This window comes from Rhipicephalus microplus, chromosome 2 (assembly GCF_043290135.1).
Source record: "Rhipicephalus microplus isolate Deutch F79 chromosome 2, USDA_Rmic, whole genome shotgun sequence".
In the NCBI taxonomy this organism is placed as follows: Eukaryota; Metazoa; Arthropoda; class Arachnida; order Ixodida; family Ixodidae; genus Rhipicephalus; species Rhipicephalus microplus.
In genome coordinates this window covers 291755699-291781258 of record NC_134701.1, presented here as the reverse complement: position 1 = coordinate 291781258, position 25560 = coordinate 291755699, and the positions used below count along the sequence as shown (strand labels likewise).

At 47.4% G+C, this 25560-nt stretch overlaps 1 protein-coding gene across 3 annotated transcripts in view; it reads left to right on the top strand.

Moving 5' to 3' along the window:
• nwk (FCH and double SH3 domains nervous wreck) overlaps positions 1 to 25560 on the top strand; it is a 156823-nt gene that overhangs the window by 54210 nt on the left and 77053 nt on the right. For all 3 annotated transcript variants that reach the window (XM_037429187.2, XM_075882255.1, XM_037429181.2), the window contains exon 13: positions 8343 to 8394. In XM_037429187.2, the coding sequence (XP_037285084.2) occupies positions 8343 to 8394 (52 nt within the window). The remainder of the gene's footprint in view (positions 1 to 8342; positions 8395 to 25560) is intronic.

The window sequence follows — 25560 nt, the reverse complement described above, 5'->3', positions numbered from 1 at the left end:
ATGTAGCAACCAGCCAAGTTAGGTGCACTTCTTCAAACTACAGCATGGAACACAGAACCCTGCATCGCTGTGCTAGTTTTTCTTTGTTTTTGCGCTTTTTCATTTTGGAGCTCGTCTTGTCATTTCTGCGAATCATCTTGCTTCGATGAAACTACCACCCTTCTTATCTGCTTCTGCTGATATACTCTCAGCTGCTTTGAGATAGAGCGAACAATTTCTTGCAAGTGCTCCGCAGATATCACGCTTCTCAGAAAAATGACGAAAAATAGCGTAGCCAATGCTGGCCTACTACCCATAAAAACTTATTATTAATACCCTAGTGGGTATCAAGTAAGTGTGCTTGCTGTAGTTACCCAATGAATTTTTAAAAAGGCTCTGAAAGGCCGCTTTTCTAGCTTTCGCTGTGACTGTACTCTACCTATCGCGCAGTCCTGGCATTTTTTAAGTGTGAATACACTTTATAAGCGACCCCAAACCATCCACCGCCGTCGGCGGCGTCCGCAGTCTTCTCTCTATCTTTAAAAGAAAGAGGACTTGGCGGGCCGCAGCGCGATGCTCTACCGAATAAGCCACGGACGCGACGCTGATATCGGTGTCAGTAACGCGCCTTATACCCCCTCCCCCTTCGCTCGCTCCTCCGCTCTCCTCGCTTGCTGCAGCTGCGCGCGCACCCCTCTCTTTCGCGCGCCTGCCTTCTCTCTCAGTCTCCCGTCGAGAGCTGGTCGTGAAGGGGAGTAAATTTAAAATCCGTTGGCATTCGCCAGTGAGTTAACGTAAACTCCCCCGTGTGATCAAATTGCGTTTCCCAGGAATTATTACACCATAAAGGCACCATAGTGTGATTAATAAATATAATAGTGCGAATTCATAATTACCCCTCATAGCATCACCCCGTGTATTCGCACTTAACCATGTTCACCCTCGGGGAAATGCTTGGGAGTTTTTGTTTGTTTCTTTGCTTGTTTTTTCCTTTGAACGAAAGACTGTGTCGTCAGAATCCTGTAGGATGGCTGACCCACTCTACTGTGCTGTTCTGCGGCCAAAACACAACTCAAGTTCTACGCCAGGCGCATTTTGTCGTTTTTCTACCAGATGCCGCCTTATGCTAGCAGGAGACGTTATGCTAGCAAGGCGCTTAGCGTAGGGCTGAGATTATCATAATTCTTCTCAGATGTAGATAATAGTGCGCCATAAAAACAAATGTTTGTACGAAGAACAACAACTATTGTTCAACAACAACAACTAGCTAGCAAGAACAACTAGCAAGAACAACAACAACTAGCTAGATAGCTATCTATCTATCTATCTATCTATCTATCTATCTATCTATCTATCTATCTATCTATCTATCTATCTATCTATCTATCTATCTATCTATCTATCTATCTATCTAGATACTTGTTGTTGTTGATAGATCTAGATAGATAGATAGATAGATAGATAGATAGATAGATAGATAGATAGATAGATAGATAGATAGATAGATAGATAGATAGATAGATACTTGTTGTTGTTGATAGATCTAGATAGATAGATAGATAGATAGATAGATAGATAGATAGATAGATAGATAGATAGATAGATAGATAGATAGATAGATAGATAGATAGATAGATAGATATCTAGATATATAGCTAGATAGCTAGATATATATCTAGATAGCTAGATATATATCTAGATAGCTAGCTAGCCCAACTGCCACCTTGTTGCAATAGCAAGTCGTTATTTCAAAGCCGATGCTTGTGCTTCGGCACTTTCTTTCTACTGTGATGACGTTTATTCGAGCCGAGAAGTCGCAGCGAGGTCGCAACGGAAAGTGGGCGTACGGCAAGTCTGGCAGAGGCGGCACAAACTCTCGCGCAAGCAGAGCACGGGCTTTTTTGTTGTCTTCCGAAGGCGCATACGCGTTGGTGCGTATGCTCCACTACAATACCCCCGGGATGAAGGGTAGCCATCCTGGCGACTCAGGGAGTAGGCACAATGATGGGGTCGTAGTAGGGCTTGAGACGGTCGACGTGTACGGTCTCGCGTCCTCGACGGCGCAAATCTGGTGATTGTGTTAACGGCTCGATTATGTAATTCACCGGGGAGGTCGCGTCAATGACACGGTACGGACCATGGTACCGGGCCAGAAGTTTAGAAGACAGGCCAGGAACGTGCGGGGGCACCCAAAGCCACACAAGGGAGCCAGCACGAAATGTAGGAGCTATGCGGTGAGCGTCGTCGTGTCGAGTCTTTTGTAGACCTTGAGCCTCACTTGTCAGAGACCGAGCCAACTGACGGCAGTCTTCAGCGTATCTGGCGACTTCCGAAAGCGGGGAGCACTCAGATGCATCAGGGCGGTACGGTAGTATAGTGTCGAGGGGGTGGGAAGGTTCGCGGCCGTACAGTAGAAAGAACGGAGAAAAACCGGCAGTCGCTTGCGTCGCGGTGTTATAAGCGAAGGTAACAAAGGGCAATACAGCGTCCCAGTTAGTGTGGTCGGAGGAGGTGTACATCCTCAGCATGTCGCCAAGTGTGCGGTTGAACCGCTCAGTAAGACCATTTGTCTGTGGATGGTATGCGGTAGATTTCCGGTGGATAATGTTGCATTCAGCGAGGATAGCTTGGATGACCTCCGACAGGAACACTCGACCCCTATCACTGAGTAATTCCCGCGGAGCACCATGGCGTAGAATGAAGCTGCGGAGAATGAAGAGTGCAACTTCGTGGGCGGTCGCTGCCGGTAGAGCTGCAGTCTCAGCGTAGCGTGTCAGATGATCGACTCCGACAATAATCCACCGGTTTCCAGAGCTACTATATGGGAGTGGGCCATAGAGGTCTATACCCACGCGGTCGAATGGGCGAGCCGGGCACGGCAGCGGCTGTAACATGCCGGTAAGGTGCCGCGGAGGTGTTTTGTTCTGTTGGCAAGTGGTGCAAGACTGAACGCATTTCTGCACAAAACGATACATTCCTCGCCAGTAATAGCGTTGGCGCAGCCTTTCGTGGGTTTTCAGGACACCTGCGTGAGCACTTTGGGGATCTGCATGGAAATTCATGCAGATGTCAGAGTGCATATGAGTTGGGACAGCAAGGAGCCACTTCCGACCACCAGGCGTGTAGTTGCGGCGGTACAGAATGTTGTCACGTAAGGAAAAGTGGGCTGCTTGCCGGCGTACCGCTCTCGTGGAAGGGACAGAAGACGGATCGGTAAGGTAGTCGACTAACAAGGCAAGGTATGGGTCTTTACGCTGCTCCGAAAGCATGTCAGTGCTGTCGAGTGGTGACAAGGTGGTAAAAGGGGGTGACAGAGAAGCCACATCTGGTGTTAATGGCGATCGGGAAAGTGCATCGGCTTCCGCATGCTTGCGACCGGAACGATATACGACACGGATGTCGTATTCCTGCAATCGAAGTGCCCAACGGCCCAGACGTCCGGACGGGTCTTTCAAGGTGGACAGCCAACAGAGAGCGTGGTGGTCTGTGACCACATCGAAAGGACGGCCGTAAAGGTACGGGCGAAACTTCGTAAGCGCCCAGATTATGGCCAAACACTCCTTCTCTGTCACGGAGTAATTCAATTCAGCCTTCTTAAGAGCGCGACTTGCATAAGCGACTACGTATTCGGTTTGGGTACCTTTCCGTTGTGTCAAAACTGCGCCAAGACCAACGCCGCTTGCATCAGTGTGAACTTCTGTGGCAGCAGTGGGGTCGTAGTGGCGAAGAATAGGTGGCGAGGTCAGCAGGCGGCGCAGCTGGTGAAATGCGTCGTCACATGCAGGTGACCATGCAGATATACCTTTGCTGTTGGAAAGCAGACTAGTCAGAGGTGCAATAATGGACGCGAAGTTGCGCACGAAGCGATGAAAGTAAGAGCAAAGACCAACGAAACTTCTTAGGGCTTTCAGTGATGTGGGCATTGGGAAGTCGGCGACAGCTCGAAGCTTATCGGGGTCCGGAAGAACACCGTCTCTTGTGATGACATGTCCCAAGATGGTTAGTTTGCGGGCTGCGAAGTGGCACTTCTTGGTGTTAAGTTGTAGGCCTGCAGAAGCTAGACACGCCAGAATCTCGTGGAGACGATGAAGATGTGTCGGGAAATCAGCTGAAAAGACTACGATGTCATCTAGGTAACACAAGCAAGTTTTCCACTTGTGGGCCCGCAATATGGTATCTATCATGCGTTCAAACGTCGCAGGCGCGTTGCAGAGCCCAAATGGCATGACTTTGAACTCATACAGGCCATCTGGCGTTACAAAGGCTGTTTTAGGGCGATCACATTCAGCCATTGGCACCTGCCAATACCCAGAACGCAGATCCAAGGATGTGAAGTACTCGGCGCCTTGTAAACAGTCAAGAGCATCGTCTATTCGTGGTAGCGGGTAGACGTCTTTCTTTGTAATCTTGTTTAAGCGGCGATAGTCCACGCAAAATCGAACGGTGCCATCTTTTTTCTTTACCAAAACCACGGGTGACGACCAAGCGCTTTGAGAAGGCTGTATGACTCCACGTTTAATCATGTCATCTACTTGCTCCGTAATGACGCGGCGCTCTTCGGCAGAAACGCGGTAAGGACGCTGTCGCAGAGGCGAATGTGAGCCGGTGTCAATAGTATGAGTGACAGTCGTGGTGCGGCCCAAAGCAGGTTTCTGAAAGTCGAAAGAAGAGCGAAACTTGTTAAGGAGAGCAACAAGTTGGCTGCGATGCGAGGGGGGAAGGTCTGCGTCAATAGCATCGTCGAAGGCTGGTGAGCTTGATGGCTCAGACGCCTGAGTGATTGCGGCAATCTGACATGGCGTTTCGTCGGGAAGAATAATATCATTGATATGGTCGACAGGTTGCACATATCCTACCGTTTCACCACGAAGCAAGCCAATGGGGTAGTTGCAGTGGTTGGTAACCAGCATTACGGTTAAACCAGACGCAATCGTAAGAACGGCAAATGGGAGCACGATGCCCTTGCGTTCAGTAAAAACAGGGGATGGCGTAAACACCACCGTGGCGTCAGGTTGCGCCACACATGAAAGGCTAATAGGGACTGAAGCTTCCGGAGGCAAGGTGATGTCGTCGTCAGCGATGAGTTTGCAGAGCAGTGGTGAATGGTCGGGTGATGGAAACTCACAACTTGGCACTAGGGACACTTCCGCACGGCAACAATCGATGATAGCTTCATGACCTGATAAGAAATCCCAACCCAGGATGAGGTCATGAGAGCAAGATGGTAGTACGAAAAATTGGACGATGTACAAAACGTCTTGGATGACGACGCGCGCCGTACACACAGACGAGGGCTGAATGCGTTGCGCGCTAGCCGTGGACAGCACGATGCCACAGAGAGATGTGGTCACTTTCTTCAGTTTGCGACAAAATTTTGCGTTCATCACAGAAACGGCGGCCCCAGTATCAATTAACGCTTGTGTGGCGACTCCCTCAACATTGACATCAACAACATTTCGCGGCGAAAATGGAGGCCTTGATAATTGCGCAGAAGTTGCAGTTCTTGCCTCTGGAACTGCACTGATTAGTTTCCCTCCTCGGGAGGTGGTCTACGACGCATAGGAGATGGTGATCGGCGACGAGGAGATGGGAAACGAGAAGTTGATGGGCGACGATCCGAGTCAGAGTGCCTGTGTTCGTATGCAGACGTGGTGGCCTGCTGCGACGCATAGGTAGGAGTTCCAAAGGAGGCGTACGCAGGTGTGGGACGGCGGCGGCAGTAGCGTGCAATGTGGCCAGCTATGCCACACGCGAAGCAGATAGGACGGTTGTCATCGGTGCGCCACTCATTAGATGGACGAAAAAAGCGAGGTGAGGGCCTGTAAACCGGTGGCGCTGCCGGAGGAGTTGGAGCCGATAAGGATACTGGATGCGGTGGGGGTCGCGCAACCACAGCTGCGTAGCTGAGAGGTGAAGATGGTGCAGGTGGTGCGTAGCTGACAGCTGAGAGATTAGATGCTGCTGAAGTGCATGCGTAAGGGGCCTGCACTGTAGGTAGGGCATCGCAAATTTCAGTGCGTATGGCCTGCTGCAGTGTCGAAGGCAGACTTGCGGTGGGCGCGTCGCTATGCGGCAGCAGGGAGAGCTGTCGGGCGACTTCCTCCCTGATGAAGTCTTTGATCTGGTTGGACAGGCTTTCTTGGCGAACGTTGACATTTGCGAGTGCGACAGCCGAGATCGAATCTGGTGGTGAGACACTCTGTCGGGCGATGGAACGCTGACGGCGTAATTCATCGAAGCTCTGGCACAGGCTTACGAGGATTGCCACCGAGGTCGGGCTTTTCGCTAGCAACATCTGGAATGCGCCATCCTCAATGTCCTTGAGAATCTGCCGAATTTTCTCTTCTTCGGGCATAGATTGGTTAACACGCCTGCAGAGGTCGAGCACATCCTCAATGTAACTCGTAAACGTTTCGCCAGGCTGCTGGGCTCTGTGGCGCAGACGCTGGTCGGCGCGGAGCTTGCGGACCTCTGGTCGGCCGAACGCTTCTGTTACGAGGGTCTTAAAGGAGGACCAGTTGGTGATGGCGGTTTCGCGGTTGGTAAACCAAAGCTTAGCTACGTCTGCCAAGTAAAAGATGACGTAAGCGAGTTTAGAGTCGTCGTCCCACTTGTTGCTGACGCTTACGCGTTCGTACAAGGAGAGCCAGTCTTCGACGTCTTGCTCACCACTTCCGCTGAAGATTGGTGGGTCCCGCTGGCGAGTAGCGCCGGGGCAGGTAGACGGGGCAGCCGATGGTGCTGGCTGGGCTGGGACGGGCTGGTTGGCGACTGCGTCAGTCATGTTTCGCGGTAGTCTTTCAGGCAACTTGCGAGAGCGGAGCTCCAGCTCTTCTTGGGGATCTCAGCAGCCTCCACCAAATGTGATGACGTTTATTCGAGCCGAGAAGTCGCAGCGAGGTCGCAACGAAAAGTGGGCGTACGGCAAGTCTGGCAGAGGCGGCACAAACTCTCGCGCAAGCAGAGCACGGGCTTTTTTGTTGTCTTCCGAAGGCGCATACGCGTTGGTGCGTATGCTCCACTACACTACAATGAAAGAAAGTGCTTTTTGCGCCTGCATCACAAAGACACTGACGAGTTGTTGACAAAGACCATAGAGTTTCCCAAAATTAACTAGAGGGCACTCTTGCGCTGCGATCGTTCAGCGACCATGGGAATGATGGGTAGTAGACACATTTGCCTAGTCTTCGTACTTGCGGGTGGCGAATCGTTCTTGCGGCTTTGTTTATTACTGGTTACGGTTCTGTTTTGAAAGAAAGAACGAACCCTTTTGAACTTAGGATATTGATTCGAAATATTAAGCTGAAAAGAATAAGGTTGTGAAGCGCAAACAGTGAATATTTGCTAATTTATGTTTTCGTGAAAAAACAACATCAAGCCACACAAACACACACGGAGCCAGAAGCAGGCCAGAAGTACGAACAGTAGACAAATGTGTGTACTACCCATCATTTCCATGCTCGCTGAAGCGCCGTGTGTTGGAGCTCCCATAGACACTAGCGCCAGAGTTCCCTCTAGTAAGTATCGTGGAAAACTCTATGCACAAAGACCACCGGAGTGTTAACCCTTAATTGTGTATTCTATTCGTGTTTCGTGCGCAAAAGTTCCATTATGGAGCCGAATCAACAAGCTCGCCTTTCCGCATTATCGCACTTTCTTCCGTTCTCGTCTTGTACAGTTGCAATCACTATGTCAGGAAATAATTCAATCGTAACCTTTTGACATCATTAGTAGCATCGGTCCGACGAACCATGCTAAATAACTGACGAGCTAACACAACTATAGCTTAAATGTACATGTACTGAGCACAAAATAACCTTTGCCTACATTGAACCTGAATAGCACTTTTCATTAGAGGGTTAACTCTCGTTCGTTCATGTGCGTCGCTGCCCCAAACCCTCTTAAATTCTGCTGATGCTGCGTGGTGTACCCTTCTTGAAGCCTGTTTGTAAGCATATTTTCCACTACCGCGTGCAGTAAGAGATGGAGTACAAGCGCAAAAAAAACATTACTAATAAAACTAGAAGTGAAAGTTGGGCTAGTTCATGCTTGAATCTAAAAACAGCGCAAAAATACAGGAAAGGACGGAAGCAGAGACAAATAAGTGGAACTAAACGAGTCAAAAGTAAAATAATATAAGCGCCTGTGACCCCCTTCCGCCCATTTTTGCGAACTGTGAAGTTTACTATCATTGTTTTCTGCTCGACAGTCTCGCCGCGCTTTCAGTGGCATTCCTCGTGCGCTTACTTTTTATCCTTTTACGCTTAACCTTGTCGGATATTTTTTTATACAATTGACTCGTTCGTGTACTGCATAGTTGTTCGCACTCAAGCATCTTTATTTTTTCTTTTGCTTTCTTGCAGACAAGCAAATTGAAAGCCGAGGCACGCTTGGAAGCGTTGAGGGAAGGTGGAGGTGGGTACACATTTCTTATACACTTCAGCGGTCTCTTTTTGGTTCGTTTGCCTCTTTGTTTTATGAGCTGCATTTTCTATCTGCGGTCTCTAAAAGGCCGCTTTCAACGTGAACACTGCACAGCGGGGAACGCTACACTTTTTACAGAGATAAGCTGCGTGGCCTGGTTATGGAGGCTTGACTGAAGAAGACTGCAGAGCAAAACGTGACTCGAGCTGCGGCAGCCATTTCGGAAGAAAGAGCGAAAAAAGAAAAGGCGAATGAATTCGCGGCATGAAACCCGTTCGTTCTCTCGCGAACGCGCCCCGAGTTGAGGGAGAGAGGTGGCCGGATATGGAAGAGCTGAATGTATCGAGATTGATGGCTGCGCGGTTCCCACAAAACATCAGACGGTTACCGCAGCCGCTCAACAGATGGCGCCGCGGAAAACATTAGTGCACCTCTTAACAACAGAGAAGGATAGGGTATGAAAGTATTCTCTCTGAGAAGCTGAAATGCCGTCGTCACTGCAGCTTTCTACATTTCTTGGAATCGCACCAGCCCGTGCGTTCGCTTGTTCGAGAGAAAACGCTTACGCGAGAACATCCTTAGAAGCGAAACACTGAGGGAAATGCAGACTCCCACCGGGAATTCTAATGAGGAGTTGCGTGCCCGAGTGGAAGAACAGAACCATCGCAATTAACTCGCACCTTGCTAGACGGCAGCTGCTGTCACTCTTTAGAGGCGAAGCTCCTTAAGCCGTGGGTCATGCGTCCTTGATGTATGTAGTTGTAGGTAGCCACCTCTCGTTTAGTTCTTGGAGTGTCCGCTAGATGGCGGTACATGTATATGATAAATATATGATGAAAATATGCGAGCGTGGTACTTGGAGTGCTCACTAGATGGACGGACGAACGGATGGACAGATGAACGGACAAACAGACATACAGACGTAGCCAGTGGATGGACGGATGGATAGGTGATTCCCGTTTTACCGATAAAACCCTCAGAAGCTTGGCTCCACTCATCATCACTCACTCCATGAATATGCTGTGATTTTTTTTTTTTCACTTCCTTGCTACTCATTGGAATTCGGTAGATGTAGCCCCGCATTTCCATGCGCGCCGGAATACGCACCCTCACTAGATCCGAAGCAGCACTTTGAATACCATGTGTAATGCTGTCCCTCCGTACACCCCCACTGCGCTTGCTCGCGTCTCGCGCCGGCCCAGGAACACACCCGCAAAACTGCCGCTCCCCACCCCCTTTTCGCTTCGCAAAGCCGAAACAGGCAGCGTCTGCTAATAAAAAACCGACTGCTCGTGTTGCACAACCCTATACTGGCCACATCGTAAAGGCCACAACCTCGGCCGGGGGGCGCTGCGCCGTGCGCGTTTCGCCGCCTTTCTAGCAAAAGCCGGTCACTCGGTACCCCGCTACCGCCTTCTACCTGCTCTATCTCAGCACGTCCACGCGCTCTGCACGCGCTCTTGTATGGTCGCGCTGCTCGTGCAGCGTCACCTGTAACTCGCTCCGATGGTTTAAAAATATTATGAACAAGTTTTCATGGTGTGAATCTCACCAGAACCGAGAGCGATTCATTGACAACCTTTGCGGGACCAAGCAAGTCGCACACGATGTCTTTGAGCGAGTGCTATGTGCATGTCGATTATGAACAGCTGCCTTTCTATGACAATAAAAGTGAGTAGACGGCACAAATTATTTTTGTATGTTACTGGTAAAAGGCGCGCTTGCTGTGGCAGTCGTGTCGTTCTTTCTTTTTTTTTTTTCAGTCGTGTCTTCTCGGAGCTGTCGGCAAACTCCACCATGTTCTCGCGCGCGTTTGTACACAGCGCTCGTATTTCGATTGCTCGGTAGCCAAGTTTGTAGCGCGGCTTTAAATTTGTTAGGGAATCAGTGCGAAGAGACTTAACTTCCACGCGCCTGTTGAGTCTCTGACAACATTGCTATACGCAGTGTTCAGTTTCATCGAACTTTTTTCGAAGTTTTCATCGGATCTGAACAAAGTCGTATCGCAAGTTCAATGCTGCCTTGAATTTTTTAATTCTCCTTTGAAAGCATAATGATAAAGTATTTTATGCCCACTTCGACCATGCGTGTTTTTTGCAGCGCATGTTCTATTTCGAATAATATGCATGTCATTGGTCACGCAGCGTATTCATTCATTCGAATGTCGCTGTGGTTGTTTTGGCAGCTAGCTCGCTGGGTCTTGGTCATGTTATACAATACCCACGGATCGAGCATGTTTTACGGCGTAAGCTGTTATGAGATCACAACTCGGTTCACGCGCAGTTGGCCGCCGCGGCCTGTGTACGTAAAGACATCGCGCGAAATTAGAAACCTAGCACCAATGACACAGTGGGGCTCGAGCCAAGGTACGCTGGGTGCCAGCCCAGTATTCTACCACTGAGCCACACCGGTACTTAGGACTTGTTGGCAAACTAGCCTTAGGCAGGCTTGATGTAGGGAAAGCAATCGCGTTAATACGACCTATAAAGCGTTTTAAAACAGCGTAAGACCATCCAGTCGTCGCACAATGAAAATGGTGTAACAAATGGGACGTCCAATGTTCCAATTCATTACAAAAGCGTGTTCTTGTTCCCTGGTTAACTGTGGCGGATACCCACTTCAGCCATAATTACTCATCGTCGTCAGCCACTGCATGGACAATTGGCACAAAATTCCTTGCAAGTGTTTAGCGGATACCACGCTTCTCAGAAGAATGATGAAATATAGCATAGCGAATGCCGGCCTATTACACAAAAAAATACTGTATTATTATAGCCCTAGTGGGCATCAATCAAGTGTATTTGAAATATTACCCAATGAGTGTTTTGAAAGGTTCTGAAAGGCCATTCTTCTAGCTTTTGCTGCGACTATGCTCCGCTTCTCGCGCAGTTTAGTTGCACCGAGATTTGCCCCTGATAATCACGTGTAATTTCGTGACACCACCGAAAATTTTATTGCCGCCTTGGGTCCTTTTTTAACTTGTTTCAATAGCGGCAGCTGTATATCGCCCGCGGGTCAGGCACATGCAAGGATATTGTCACGGGGTCATGATGTGGACGAAAGAAGCACGCATGTAATTACGAGATGAAACTGTTTAATTGGCGGAACTTGTGGCCCGTAAACTGAATGTCAGATTACAGCGACGCCCACTGGCACTTATAACGGCGAGGAGTGCATCGGCCGTCGATTAACTGGCAAGTGCTGAGGCGCGTTATCATTTGTACACGTGTCATCAAATATTCTAGCGTTATCGTTAGCGGCTACGTAGGTTCCAGAATAATCTGCAACGTTCGCGAAGCGGACATATTCTTAAAAAAGTGATCTGCTGCAGTCCTGAAGCTTTTCATGCACTGCAGGCACGGTTTGCGTATAAAATCACTGGAAGTAAAACGGGGGGATTACAAAGCCTAAGGAGGTAATGTGGCAATATATTATTTTATGTCCCGAAGCCATGGTGTTATTAAGAAGCGCGCTGTGGTGCGAGACTCCAGATTCATTTCGGCCACCTAAGCGTTTCTTTTTTTCTAACGTGCACCTAAATCTATTTAGGTGTAAGGGTCGGTTCACGCTAGCGGCAAGCCTGCCGTAACGGCGCAGTGCCATAGACCGGCAGCCAGCGCCACCCGCAGGAGAGCTGTTAGAATTGCACGGCAAGCTCCTCCGACAAATATGGCTGCCCTTCCGTATGCAGTTGTCGACAGCCTCGAATCTATCAAGCGGCCGCCGTGCGCTCTCTAGCTCGTAAGCTCCGAGCTGATGCTCCCATTCGCTTTAGACTCACGTCCTTTAGCTTCGACAACACAGTACTCCAATTCGGCACCATTTTTGAGAACCATACTCAAATAATTGATGTTCTAGGCCTAAGCAAGCCTTCCCAAATCTCGTAGGGCATACATTACAAGTTTGTTTGTTGTTGCTAATGCCAGATAGCTGATGCCACTTGTCCAAACGCCTGCTTTGGGGGCGTCATTTTGAATTGCTGTGCGCTTTTTTTGAATTCCGGACAGGCGAAAATGCTATATTCACTGCTGAACGCAGTCTGGGAACGACACGTACGACATAGCGTGAAAACCGCGAAACAAGAAGCAAGCGGCTCGAAGTGTCCCGCGGCAGACGCAGACAATGCGGAGAAGTGAAAGCAGACGACATGGCTCAGTCATGTCACTCCTCCGACGCTGATTGGCTACGTCGCTGTCCGGCAAACGGCTCAAAAATGGGTCTCGGACCCATTTTCGGAACGGCAGACGTGCGCGAAGGAAACGGCAGAGCCCGACTGCCTGAGACCGTCAAACGGCGAGGCATGCTTGCCGCTAGCGTGAACCGGCCCTCAGGCGCGACGAGGACAACGGACAGAGGGTGCACACACATCAAGTGCCCTTCTGTTTGCATTGAACGTCATCCCACCGAATGACTGAAGTATGCAAAACCAACACGCCCTGCCTGCCATTCTCACACCTAAATCTAAGCACAGTGTTACGTTTCGCTCCCATTTAAATGCAGCCCACATATGCGGGGATCGAATTCATGACTTCAATCCAACATCGCAACACCTAAGCCTGCTAACTCATCGGTGGGTGTTGCTTGCAAAACCTGCACGTATAAACGCTCAGCGCGAACACGCAGCGCAAATCTGTTGACCCTGAGCGGCAACGAAAAGTCTACAGCCATCAGATGAATAAAACACTTGCTTGGCTCTTGGTATGGTATCTCAACAGTGTTGTATTAAGCTAGCAATTTCAGCCCTTTTCGCATTACAACGTGGTTCTCTCGGACAGCTGGTGCCCGATCTGGAAATGTGTAATTTCATAATGTGTAAGCTTCAGTTTACAAACGCCCCATCACGTTTCTCCCCGTTAATAGTTGGTAATACTGTGCACGGCAAAAAAAAATCTTCAGTGCGACAAGACCGCGGCAGTATCGACGAACTGCCTTAATCCACTCTTGACGCCTTTGCTCCTGGCACTGCTTGTGCTAAAAACCGTGGAACTTCACAGGCAGCTTTCAGCTCTGAGACACTTTTAAACTTTTGTAGCAGCTCACAATGCAGCAGGAGTGTGTTCCTGCTTTCCAGGATGACGAAAGAGCGGTGCTCGTAGCGCGCGAAATGCGAGGTAAAAGCGCTAAGGAACACGCTTTCGTGTGCGCAACCAAGCAAGTGCGGCCCGGCCCGTCCGAGCGGCCGGAGCTTTGCCCTCTCTCAGCTAGGGTGCCGAACGGCGCTGTGCAAGCTTGAGCCTGTCTTCTCTGTATGGAGATTGGTTCTATATTCGATGGTATGTAGGCGTAGATCGCACGTTCCGAATTGCTTCAAGGCCATCTTTACTTGGCTTTCGCTTGATGAGCGCCAGCGTCAACGTCACCGCCAGTGTAAGCGTTAACGCCTGCTGCTTCGCATCTACACATGGTTCCCTTTCGCGGGAGATGGCCCGAAATTTTAAGATTTGCTTATTCTTTTAAATGTGAATGCATTCTTAGTCGGGCTATGCGAGGCATCCGGCGTTGTCCGCGGTGGCGTCCGCGCGCAGGCAGGTGTTAACTCTTTGCTCTCACTCCCTCTCTCATAGCAACAGCTGCGGGCGCGCGCGCTTATCCTTGCCCTAGCAACTGGTGAATGTTTTGCGAGAGTGTGTAGGAGAGGGTAGGTGCAGTACTTCGCTGCTCCTTCTCTCGCCGTTCGCTCTCTCTCTTCCCTGCGCCGCATTCTCCCATTCGTCGCGCCTCACTCTCGACCGTTCACTGGATGGGCACCTCTCAAGGCAATGACAGACGTCGGTGAAGGTGAATGTCTGACAGCAACGGTACCGTCTCTCGGCGCAAAAAAAAAAAATGCATTTGCATTTCCTCATGATTCTCTCGGGCAGCGGGGGGGGGGGGGGCATTTTTTTCATAGTATATTTATAGTATATTTATTAGACATTTATTATTTATTATCATAGTATATTTATTAGACAACCAGGAGGCGAAACGCCAACCGTCTCGCGAAATAGCAATACACAATTCCTTTTCTTTTCTCTCAGTCACAACTTAGCAGCACACCGCATATAAGATTTTCCATCGCTTTATCTTCGCATCATCGCTTGGTGCATCATCGTCATTTATTTCATAGTAGCCATAAAACACAGTAGTTACAGCATACTAAGCACGACCTGAAAGAGAATCGCCAAAAAAGGCTCTGAGGCCATAATTTTACAAGCAGCGGCACCCACAAACGAATACAGCACGCATTAGAACCAAAACCGTTGCATACCTACAAAACATACCAGTAATTAGCAGCTACGCCAAGGATCGATAAAAAAATGCGATGTTTGAACCAGTGCGCCCAGTTCAACAACTTTCACGCTTCCCACAGTTGTAGAGGCAAATTTGTCGCAAAAGCCAACGACCGCCGTTTGTAAAAGGGCTCGTCTAATTGGTGCAGCAAAACCCAGAGCTGATATTGAAAATTTCCCCATCCATGAGACACATAACACATTTTTTTTCACAGTCTGATAACGTCAAATAAAGAAGCCCCGAGCAGACCAATGCGTTTTCAAATTGTGAGTCGTGATCGGAAAGAAACAAACTCGGCAAATGCCAGGCAGGTTTAACGCCTTGGCTAAAGCGGATCGTGTCTTGCCGGAATGTGGCTCGTTTTCTGTGACAGTTCTTTCAGTGGGCACAGAATGCGGCTGCGTACCTTAAACGGCAAGCGCTGACAAATCTCTTAGATTCGCCCCAATGTCAAACAAACATTGATGGTTGCGGCAGGAAATGCGCGGCCCTTGCGAGGGGTATGGGGGTTGTTATCGCATCCTTGGCGGTCAGACACGAGAGTCATTGCGCCACATGTATTGACTGCTCTTTAAAGCCGAGTGCATCGCTTTTACGACCGGGCAGGTCTCCGCAACGCCGTCAGCGTGTGTGTTCTTCGTCAAGATTCGCGGGGAATCGCTGATCTCGTTACATTGGGATTCTCCACGACCATCGGCGCTTCTCGTCGGCTGCCAAAGGCCCTGAAAGGAACCTGAACTTTACAACCCAATTTTCTTCGTTCTTTCTTCTTTTTTTCTCTTTTTCACGTCCCGTGGATGACGCGTCCACACTGTCGCAATCGCTCTCACGGAGCAAGAAGTTTGGTCGCGAATTTCAAGCACGTGCAGATGGTTCACTAAAAATATATAGCATAGATATAAATATTAGTATGTTCGTATCGCCAGCCGTAATGTCAAGCATTGTTATACAGTTTTTACACGGTTCTCATGCACACGCAACGGCCTGCAGAAACGCAGCGGTGTTTTAGAAGGCTGTCATCAAGCTCGCCTACACGTTCGTAAAAGGGTCGGTCTGTTAAGTGCTGTTATATAAGCTTAGCTTGCAAATATGTTGGCGCTCACAGACGATGTCTGATGTTGTACTTCAAGGTTTTCAATGCGATCGCATGCATGAAATGGCAGCAGAAAGAGGTGCCGCCAAAGTATGAAGGCTTAAGTTGCTTCTTCAAGTCCACCAATTTAGAAACGAAAGTTTCTTATCCGCGACTTCAATTGAAGATAGCCCGCATGTAACTGCAAGACGTTTTCCGGAAGGCTGTTTGTTACGCGCTAAAGTGGCTAATACTTATGTGACACGCGCTTTCTTTTGAGATTCTTTCAGCATCTAACGATTGTATTGTTTAGAAAAAAATTATTTACAGCATGTACAGAACACAAAGGCTTCATACCATTCCAGTAACAGGGCATATACACATCAGCACACCTATATTTCACGACTAACATCACTACGTTACAGTGAAGACATTTGCTCTAATTGTATTACATCGTCCTCGAGTATGATGATCTCGAAGCAACAAAGGAATTCACTGAGTGGCTCTTTTTTTATTTGTTCGACTGCATATATTAGCGACGCGGTTGATTAGCAGTAGTTGCGATTTTTTTTATTTTAAGGTCTGGTTACAGGCCTTTCCAGATTTTCAATTGATGCTCCTCTTTTGTTACATCTTTCTTTAGACAAGGCTTTCAATAAAAATAACTTGTTGCTTTATGGTGCGCAGGAACTGGTAATAATATTTGCCCGAGCATTTCTTTCCAAAACCAGGATATGATTGTGAGGGATGCCGTGGTGGAGGGCTCCGAATATTTCGACTACCTCGGCTTCATTACCGCGTAATGAAGTCTTCGTACACGGGCCCGTAGCACTTCGCTTCCATTGAAAGGTGTCCGCCGCGGGCAGCATTCGACTCCGCAACCTTCGGCTCAGATGCGGAGCCGAAGGTTGCGGATCTGTACCGAATATATATATATATATCATCACCATCATCATCACCATCATCATCATCATCAGCCTGACTACGTCCACTGCAGGACAAAGGCCTCTTCCATGTTCCGCCAGTTAAGCCGGTCTTGTGCTTGCTGCTGCCAATTTATACCCGCAAACTTCTTAATCTCGTCTGTCCACCTAACCTTCTGTCTCCCCCTAACCCGCTTCCCTTCTCTGGGAATCCAGTTAGTTACCCTTAATGACCAGCGGTTATCCTGTCTACGCGCTACATGCCCGGCCCATGTCCATTTCCTCTTCTTTATTTCAACTATGATATCCTTAACCCCCGTTTGTCCCCTAATACACTCTGCTCTCTTATTGTCTCTTAAGGTTACACCTACCATTTTTCTTTCCATTGCTCGCTGCGTCGTCCTCAATTTAATCTGAACCCTCTTTGTAAGTCTCCAGGTTTATGCTCCGTAGCTAAGTACCGGCAAGATACAGCTGTTATATACCTTCCTCTTGAGGGATAGTGGCAATCTACCTGTCATAATTTGAGAGTGCTTGCCGAATGTGCTCCACCCCATTCTTATTCTTCTAGTTACTTCAATCTCGTGGTTAGGCTCTGCGGTTATTACCTGCCCTAAGTAGACATAGTGTTTTACAACTTCAAGTGCACTATTACCTATCTCGAAGCGTTGCTCCTGTCCGAGGTCTTTGTACATTACTTTCGTTTTCTGCGGATTAATTTTAAGACCCACCTTTCTGCTCTCCTTGTCTAACTCCGTAATCATGAGCTGCAATTCGTTCCCTGAGTTACTCAGCAATGCAATGTCATCGGCGAAGCGCAGATTACTAAGGTATTCTCCATTAACTTTTATCCCTAACTGTTCCCATTCTAGGCTTCTGAAAACCTCCTGTAAGCACGCGGTAAATAGCATTGGGGAGATTGTGTCCCCCTGCCTTACACCCTTCTTGATTGGTATTCTGTTGCTTTCTTTATGAAGCACTATGGTAGCAGTGGATCCCCTGTAGATTTCTTCCAGAATGTTTATATATACTTCATTTACGCCCTGATTCCGCAGTGTCTGCATGACGGCTGATATTTCTACTGAATCAAACTCCTTCTCGTAATCTATGAAGGCTATGTATAGTGATTGGTTATACTCCGAGCATTTCTCTATTACCTGATTGATACTATGAATGTGGTCAATTGTTGAGTAGCCTGTTCGAAATCCTGCTTGTTCCTTTGGTTGATTGAATTCTAATGTTTTCTTTACTCTGTTAGCAATTACCTTTGTAAATAGCTTGTATACTACAGAGAGCAAGCTGATCGCCCTGTAATTCTTCAAGTCCTTGTCATCTCCTTTCTTATGTATTACGATGATGCTAGCGTACTTCCAAGACTCTGGTACCCTTCCCGTCAGGAGACACCTCGTAAACAGGGTGGCTAGTTTTTTTTTTTTTTCTAACACACATCCCGGCTGCGGCGGCTGCATTTCCGATGGAGGCGGAAATGTTGTAGGCCCGTGTGCTCAGATTTGGGTGCACGTTAAAGAACCCCAGGTGGTCTAAATTTCCGGAGCCCTCCACTACGGCGTCTCTCATAATCATATAGTGGTTTTGGGACGTTAAACCCCACATATCAATCAATCAGTTTTTCTAACACAATCTGTTCTCCATCTTTCAGCAGATCTGATGTTACCTGATCCTCACCAGCAGCTTTGCCTCTTTGCATGCTCTCCAAAGCTTTTCTGACTTCTTCTATCATTACTGGTGGGGTGTCATCTGGGTTACTGCTAGTTCTTATAGTATTAAGGTCGTGGTTGTCTCGGCTACTGTACAGATCTCTGTAAAAATCCTCCGGTATTTTAACTATCCTATCCATATTGGTAGTTATTTTGCCTTCTTTGTCCCTTAGTGCATACATCCGACTTTTGCCTATCCCAAGTTTCCTCTTCACTGCTTCAACAATATATATATATATATATATATATATATATATATATATATATATATATATATATATATATTTATTTATTTATTTATTTATTGTCACGGGGTCGTGACGTGAACGGATGGAGCAGCACACTGCGAATTGTTTGTTTAGGTGAACGTGTGCCCAGTAAACGGAAAGTTGGACTACAGTAGCAGTCTTGGACTGATAGCGGCGAACGGAGCGTCGGCCGTCGATCAACTACTGACAAGTGGCGAAGTGCGTCGGCATTTATACTCTTGCCGTCGAATGTTCTAGCGTTATCGCTGTCGGTGACGTAGGTTCTAGAATAATCTGTACAGTTGGCGGAGTGGGCGTGATCTTATCGAAACGATCTACTACAGTCCTGAAGGTTCTCGAAAACTGCATGTGTAATGTATTGGGGCGATAACAAAACTTGAGAAATGGAACGTTGCAATATATATATATATATATATATATATATATATATATATATATATATATATATATATATATATATATATATATATATATATATATATATATATATATATATATAATGTGTGTGTGTGTTTGTGTGTGTGTCTTCTCGGTTCTCTTTATTGAAGCCACATTTCAATGTACTATTACACCGTGTGGTGTCTCAAATACACGACAGTCACTGAAATTTGTGGCGCTTCTCTTGTCGTTATGCTGGTTGATGAATGCTTCTCGTGCGTCGATGTCACAGTGCGTGGCATCACTTAGCTCATATTATTTCTCGTGAAAAACGGTGTGTCGCCAGCGCACGTATCTTGCATGCTGGCCGACAGCACATCAATAAACGCGTGTGTATCTGTTTAATCTCGTAGAGAAGCAAAAAGAAAGCAGCTTCTGTGCGTAGCGTAGTTAGTAGCATTATTTTAATCGACATAATCACATGCATTCTTAAATTTGACAGCGAGTCTAGCTCTAGTCTAATGTATAATTCTAAAGAATGAGCAAGGCATGGAAGAACAAAAGCAGCCTACCGAGCTGACATCATCACAAAACGAGTCCCTAAAAAGTGGCGCGGTTTTTTGTCGAGGAGCCCAAAAGAAGCGGAACTTTCCCCTATCCGAAAGAACTTTAACCTCCCAAACCACCGTATGAGTGAAAGATGCCGCAGTGGAGGGCTCCGAAAACTTCGGCATCCTGGGGTTCTTTAACGTGCACTTAAATATAAGGACAAGGGTCTCGAACATTTTCGCCTTCATCGGAAATGCGGCCACCGCAGTCAAGATTTGATTCTCCTGCTGGTCAATTGTGGAGTGCCTTGGCCACTAGACCACCGTGGTGGGTAAAGAATGGCAAATAATGGCAGAGTGACGATTTAAATAACTTATGGTATATTGGGTACCATGGAAGAGGGCTTGTTGCCCCCAAAGTGTAGAACAGGCTTTAGAGCCGCTCTTTCCGCTTTCGCTGTTACTGTGCTGCGCTTCCCGCGATAGCTTGATTGTCCTTTAATTATAATAAGCAGGTCATTCGAATGTGATGAAAGTTTTAGAAGTTTGTTTTAATTATCGTTCCCAGTAATAATATGCACAACTAGGAACGACATCACACTTTTTTTTTGTAACGTTGTCGGTTGAATGCACGTTTTTCAGTGCATGATTAAAGTTACTTGTTGATGCCTCCAACGCATGTTTCATTTCAGCACTCAACAACTCAGTGTCACCTACAGGCGCTCTACTAATGAACAAATGCGCCATTGGTGAACTCGAAGATGACTAAAACAACATTACTTACTGGAACAACTCAAATATGCCCAACACAACAAGTGACTGCAAACTTTTATGAGGGACACTGCGAGAAAATAACCTCGAATTCGCTTATTATAAGCTGAACTGACAACTCTGAACGGCAGGAAAGTCAGATACGTCTACGTTGGGGTTAAGGAGGAGGTGAAGTGTTGAGCACGCCTAAAGCTGATCTGAAACTGATCAGCATTGCTACGTTTCCTCGCATGTTGGCATTTCATCGCTCGCCGAGAAGACAGTGATTCGTATCTTGACAGCTCTGTATATATAGTCAAGAGTCCGACGGAATCCCGTCTGGTCGAGGACAAACATAGTGCAAAATAACAAAACCAAAACGGCTGCCTTCCATTTCTTGACGTCCTCGTGAAACGAGACAGTAGGCGCCTGACTTTCAGCGTGTACAGAAAAGAAACACACACCGGTCGTTTTCTAAGCTTCAAATCTGTGCACCCAACCTGCCATAAACGTTCTGTTGTGTCTACACTCGTAAAGCGCGCTTACGAAGGAAGAAGACGCCGTAGAAAATGTAGAGTCCGTTCGACGGGAGCTGGCTACCTGCAGATACCCGCTTTCCTTCACGAACTTGAAGCAGCGACAACTGGAGCGCCCGGCTCAATCGCACACCATTGCTTCAAAAAAAAAAAAAAAAAAAAAACGCGCATCGGTGCCTTACGTCCCAGGCTTCAGCGAGACCCTCGCTCGGGTTGTGCGCGGCTACGACGTCCAAGTGGCTCACGTTCCGACGCGAAAGCTCCGAGGCCGTCTTACAAATGTCAAAGATAAGTTGGACAGACATGATTTTGCCGGTGTAGTGTATAAAATTCCTTGCATATACATTGGCGAAACGGGCAATTACGAAAGAAGGCTCCGGGAACATTTGAATGACGTCAAGAACAAGAAAGTGGCTTCTAATGCCCTCGCAGAACATGTTGCGTCTACTGGGCACGCTATCGCCTGGGATAAAGCCTGCATCATTGTTGTTACTACGATTGCACATGGAATCTCTGGCCATTCAAACTATACTGCGCATACGTTGAACAGAAATATTGGGACCCCCCCCCCCCCCCCCTGTGTACGCGCGATGTCTGCAACACGTGATGAAACGTGCATAAAAAGAGCGCACTACGCCATTTTCGGTCACTGTGAACAAGGCTCCCGTGGAGCCGAAACGTCTCTTTTTAAGTTTTGTGTATTCACCTTGGTCGGCGTTTTTCTTTTTGTTATTTTGCAGCTCTATATATACTACTACATGCACTACGTGCCGCACTCGGCCTACACTTGACACCATGGCACGTCACAAAGAGTGAGCCTGATACGTCTGCAATTATTGCCTATTTCAGCACATACAATAAAAACGATTACCTTGGGTATTTGCAGTAGCGCAGGGCTCCGGAAATTTTGATCACCTAGTGTTTTTGAGCGGCATTCGATTCCGTTACCTACGGATCAGGACAACATAACCATGTGACCATCGTGGCGGCTCTACGCAAAATGTCAACACACTGTGTGTGTGTGTGTGTGTGTGTGTGTGTGTGTGTGTGTGTGTGTGTGCGTGCGTGCGTGCGTGCGTGCGTGCGTGCGTGCGTGTGTGTGTGTGTGTGTGTGTGTGTGTGTGTGTGTGTGTGTGTGTTGACATTTTGCGTGCAAAACCGCCTCTGTGTCCCACAAACGCCCACGTTTGTTACATAACTTTGTCGAGGTGGCCTATACCTCCCCGAGAAAATCTACAAAAGAGTTCGTGGGACAATAAGAATGTTGGCGTATAAACTCCTGATTTCTCATAGGGAGTCTATAACAAGGCCCGTGACAAACCGTGAAAGATTTGCAGATGCGCCATGTGCGATCAACGCATTGTTGACGGATGCTGACCGCCGTTTGGAAGCACGGTAGAGAGTGGCACATTCGCATGAAATTATAATCAGGTGCACTTCACATGTAGCCGAGTGTATCAAGGATCGTTATTCAGCTATCTTATTAGTTGAGTGCAGGAAGGGCCTGTGGTGTTAAAGCGTAGACAATGGGTAATGAAATCCGTCGTTTTTATTTTTGTTTTCTTTACGTCTTACTCTTTCTACGCACAGTCTACCTGAATCACACATTGCGTAAATGTCTCATTAAATTTGTTACCTTTAATACCGCTGTTCCAGCTAAGCATAATGTTAAAGATGAACGCGTCTTCACGGAACACAATTGTATGGGGAAACTGGATTGAGCGAACCCATTTTGTCATGCAAATTGGCATCTTGATGAAGTAACGATATTTCACTTACATAGCCGACGGTATGAAAGATGAATAATTTGGTATTTCAGATTACAAATGTGGGGAAACGCTGCTTACATTCGGAATTCTACATCGCGTTTGATGTGAATCTTTATGCAGCCAGTAGTCTCACTGAAGGCTACTATGAAAGAGGAGTGAATGGTATAAATACATATCGTGTTATAGGTCTCTGTTCATCATTTTCATTAGTTTTTCACGATCCGTATTGTGTTCCTAAACAAATCTCATCTGATGTCGGTAAACGTGAGTGAGTGTCTAAATATAATAAATATTCTCGCTCCCTCAATCCAGCAGTGGCTGCAACTTTTCGGCGTGCTGTACGCAACCACCAAACATGTGGCTCGCACAGTTCGGGTGCTGTTGACAAGCGCCGGTAGACAGTGATTGATCACGGACCGGCCGCCGTTTGATGTCGACCGTCTGCGCGGCAGACAGCCACGGGTAAAGCATCGCCACAGCGCCTGCAGGGGATTTCGCGCGTTGCTTTCTGACACTGCCCCTGTAGAGGCGAGATAAATGTTCTGGGGAAACGCTATAGCACACGAGAGCAAAGGTCGAGGCACCTCCGCTGCTTTTAATACAAAGAAAATTACGGCAACTTGGCACTGGTGATGCAAAACCTGAAGGAAGGGCCGAGCTGGGCAACTTTCTTTCTCTGTTGCTCTCTTTTTCAGTTGTGTCTACTTGCACCTATCTGTCTTCCTGCTTTGTTCTTTCTTTCTTTCCCTTACTGATTCTCGCTTTGTTACTTTTTCAATTTTGATACTTGGTTTTTGTTGTTTCCCTTATAAAATATCCGCACTTTAAATGATCACTGGAAAAACACTTAGGCGTAAAAAAGAACCTCCTTTTGGCGTGCTCTCAACAGCTGGCTGTGTGATCGCGCCAAGCGAAGACGATCGCAGCATACTCCCCTCCCCTCCCTGTATGTTACACAAGAAAACATCAGCGGTAACCGTTAGCGCTCAAAGAAGAAAAGAAATTACATTGGAAACTATTAACTTCGTCACCTAAGCATTTTTTGCGACCCTTATGGGTTTCTTTACAGCGAAAGGTGTTCACAAAAAAGACCGTGGTTGTCGCCGCCGCCACTGGTGTCCGTAACTAATCTATCAGAAACTAAGAAAAGCTCGGTAAATAAAAAAAAAACAAAGGACACTATGGGATTTGAACCCGGGTCCACTTTGAGACTCATTTGCCAACTGAGATTGATGTCGAGAACCGAATCGCGTTAATATGAGTAACAAAACGTTTTACAACAAAAAAGAAACAAGTGTCACTCAATGCCCATTGCGCAACGAGTGGCTCGCCGAATGCGCAAACTTTTTACAAAAGCTTGATCTTGTTCACCCCTGTATTAACTGTGCTGCATACCCACTGTGGGGGATTGTGGGGATTACAAAAGCTTCCGGTGTAATCCTTCGGCGATTGCGTATAGCACGCAGCGGGCCGCTCCCACGTTGGCACAGAGAGGCGCGCGCACCGAAGGACAATGACAAAGTTAATCATGCACCCATCCATCCATGCATGCATAATCCTTCATCGCCGTCAGCCACAACACACACAAACAAAAATTGCACAAACTTCCTTGCAAGTGTGCAGCGGGGGTCACGCTTCTCCGAACAATGCCGAAAAATGGTATAGTGAATGTCTGCCTATTACGCAGTGATTTATGGCGCAGTGGGTGTCCCTCAAGTGTGCTTGCAGCAGCTACACAAACAGAAAAAAAAAAGGCTCTGAGAGGCCACTGTTTCAGCTTTACTGCGACTGTGCTGCTCGTTCCGCACAGGCCTGGCTGTCTTTTTTTTTTTTTTTGCAATCGTTTATAATGACCGCTACGCAATATACATCTTTTTGTGCTTGACGTCAACGAAACCGAAGATCACAAGAAAAATTGCGTCCTGTCAGTAGATGCATGGCTGCGCGACGTCACTCGCCACAGCGTGACCACCTCCTGCTACGGAAGCTGGAATAGAAGCTATAAAATTGCTCACGTATTTCTGCTGCCTTTTCTCAATCATGAACGCAGTCGGGCGCGGTCATTTGTTCCTAGATGTAGAGCATCGGAACCCATCCTCGCCAGAGAACTGATGTGTCCGGCCATACAATGGGCTCCGCAAAGTAACACGAAAACCTTGCGCATATAGGTGTGCATTCGATGACTGGGGCTCATGTTGAAGTTTTGACTAATGCGGTGTTTCAAAAACAATACTGTCGAAGAAGACCCACGTGGAACAACAGAAGTACAAGAAAAAAAAGCGCAGCTTTCGAACGACATACATTTCGAGCGTTGTTCAAATATATATCGAGTACAAAGCAGACGTCACAGCAATAAAAAGTGATTTGATTGATTTGTGTGGTTTAACGTCCCAATACCACTATTTGATTATGAGAGACGCCGTAGTGGAGGGCTCCGGAAATCTTGACCACCTGGGGTTCTTTAACGTGCACCCAAATCTGAGTACACGGGCCTACAACATTTCCGCCTCCATCGGAAATGCAGCCGCGCAATAAAAATTGAAGCAGTCGTCATGGCATCCCTCGGTGAAAATGTTTCGTGAGCATGCCATCTATACGTTTATCTTCTGCACAAGTAAATCTCGTGGTGAAAACGGGGGAGAACGTGTAGGTGAGGTTGTTGCTTTAACACGATAGCGTTGAGCTCGTTTCGCAGATATTCCGGCGTCGATGACGGCGTAGGCGTTGTTGGTTGTCCGAGAAAAATCCTCTTTCCGTGACAGAAACAGAGGCCATGTTTGCGTGACCGAAAATACTGTTAAAACTATGAAATAACATGAAAAACTGCGGGTCCTCGCAGGAATCGAACCCAGGTTGTTTGTGTTGGCAAACGGGTATTCGACCACAGAGCCACGTCTCTGCTTGTGAACATAGTGAAAATAACT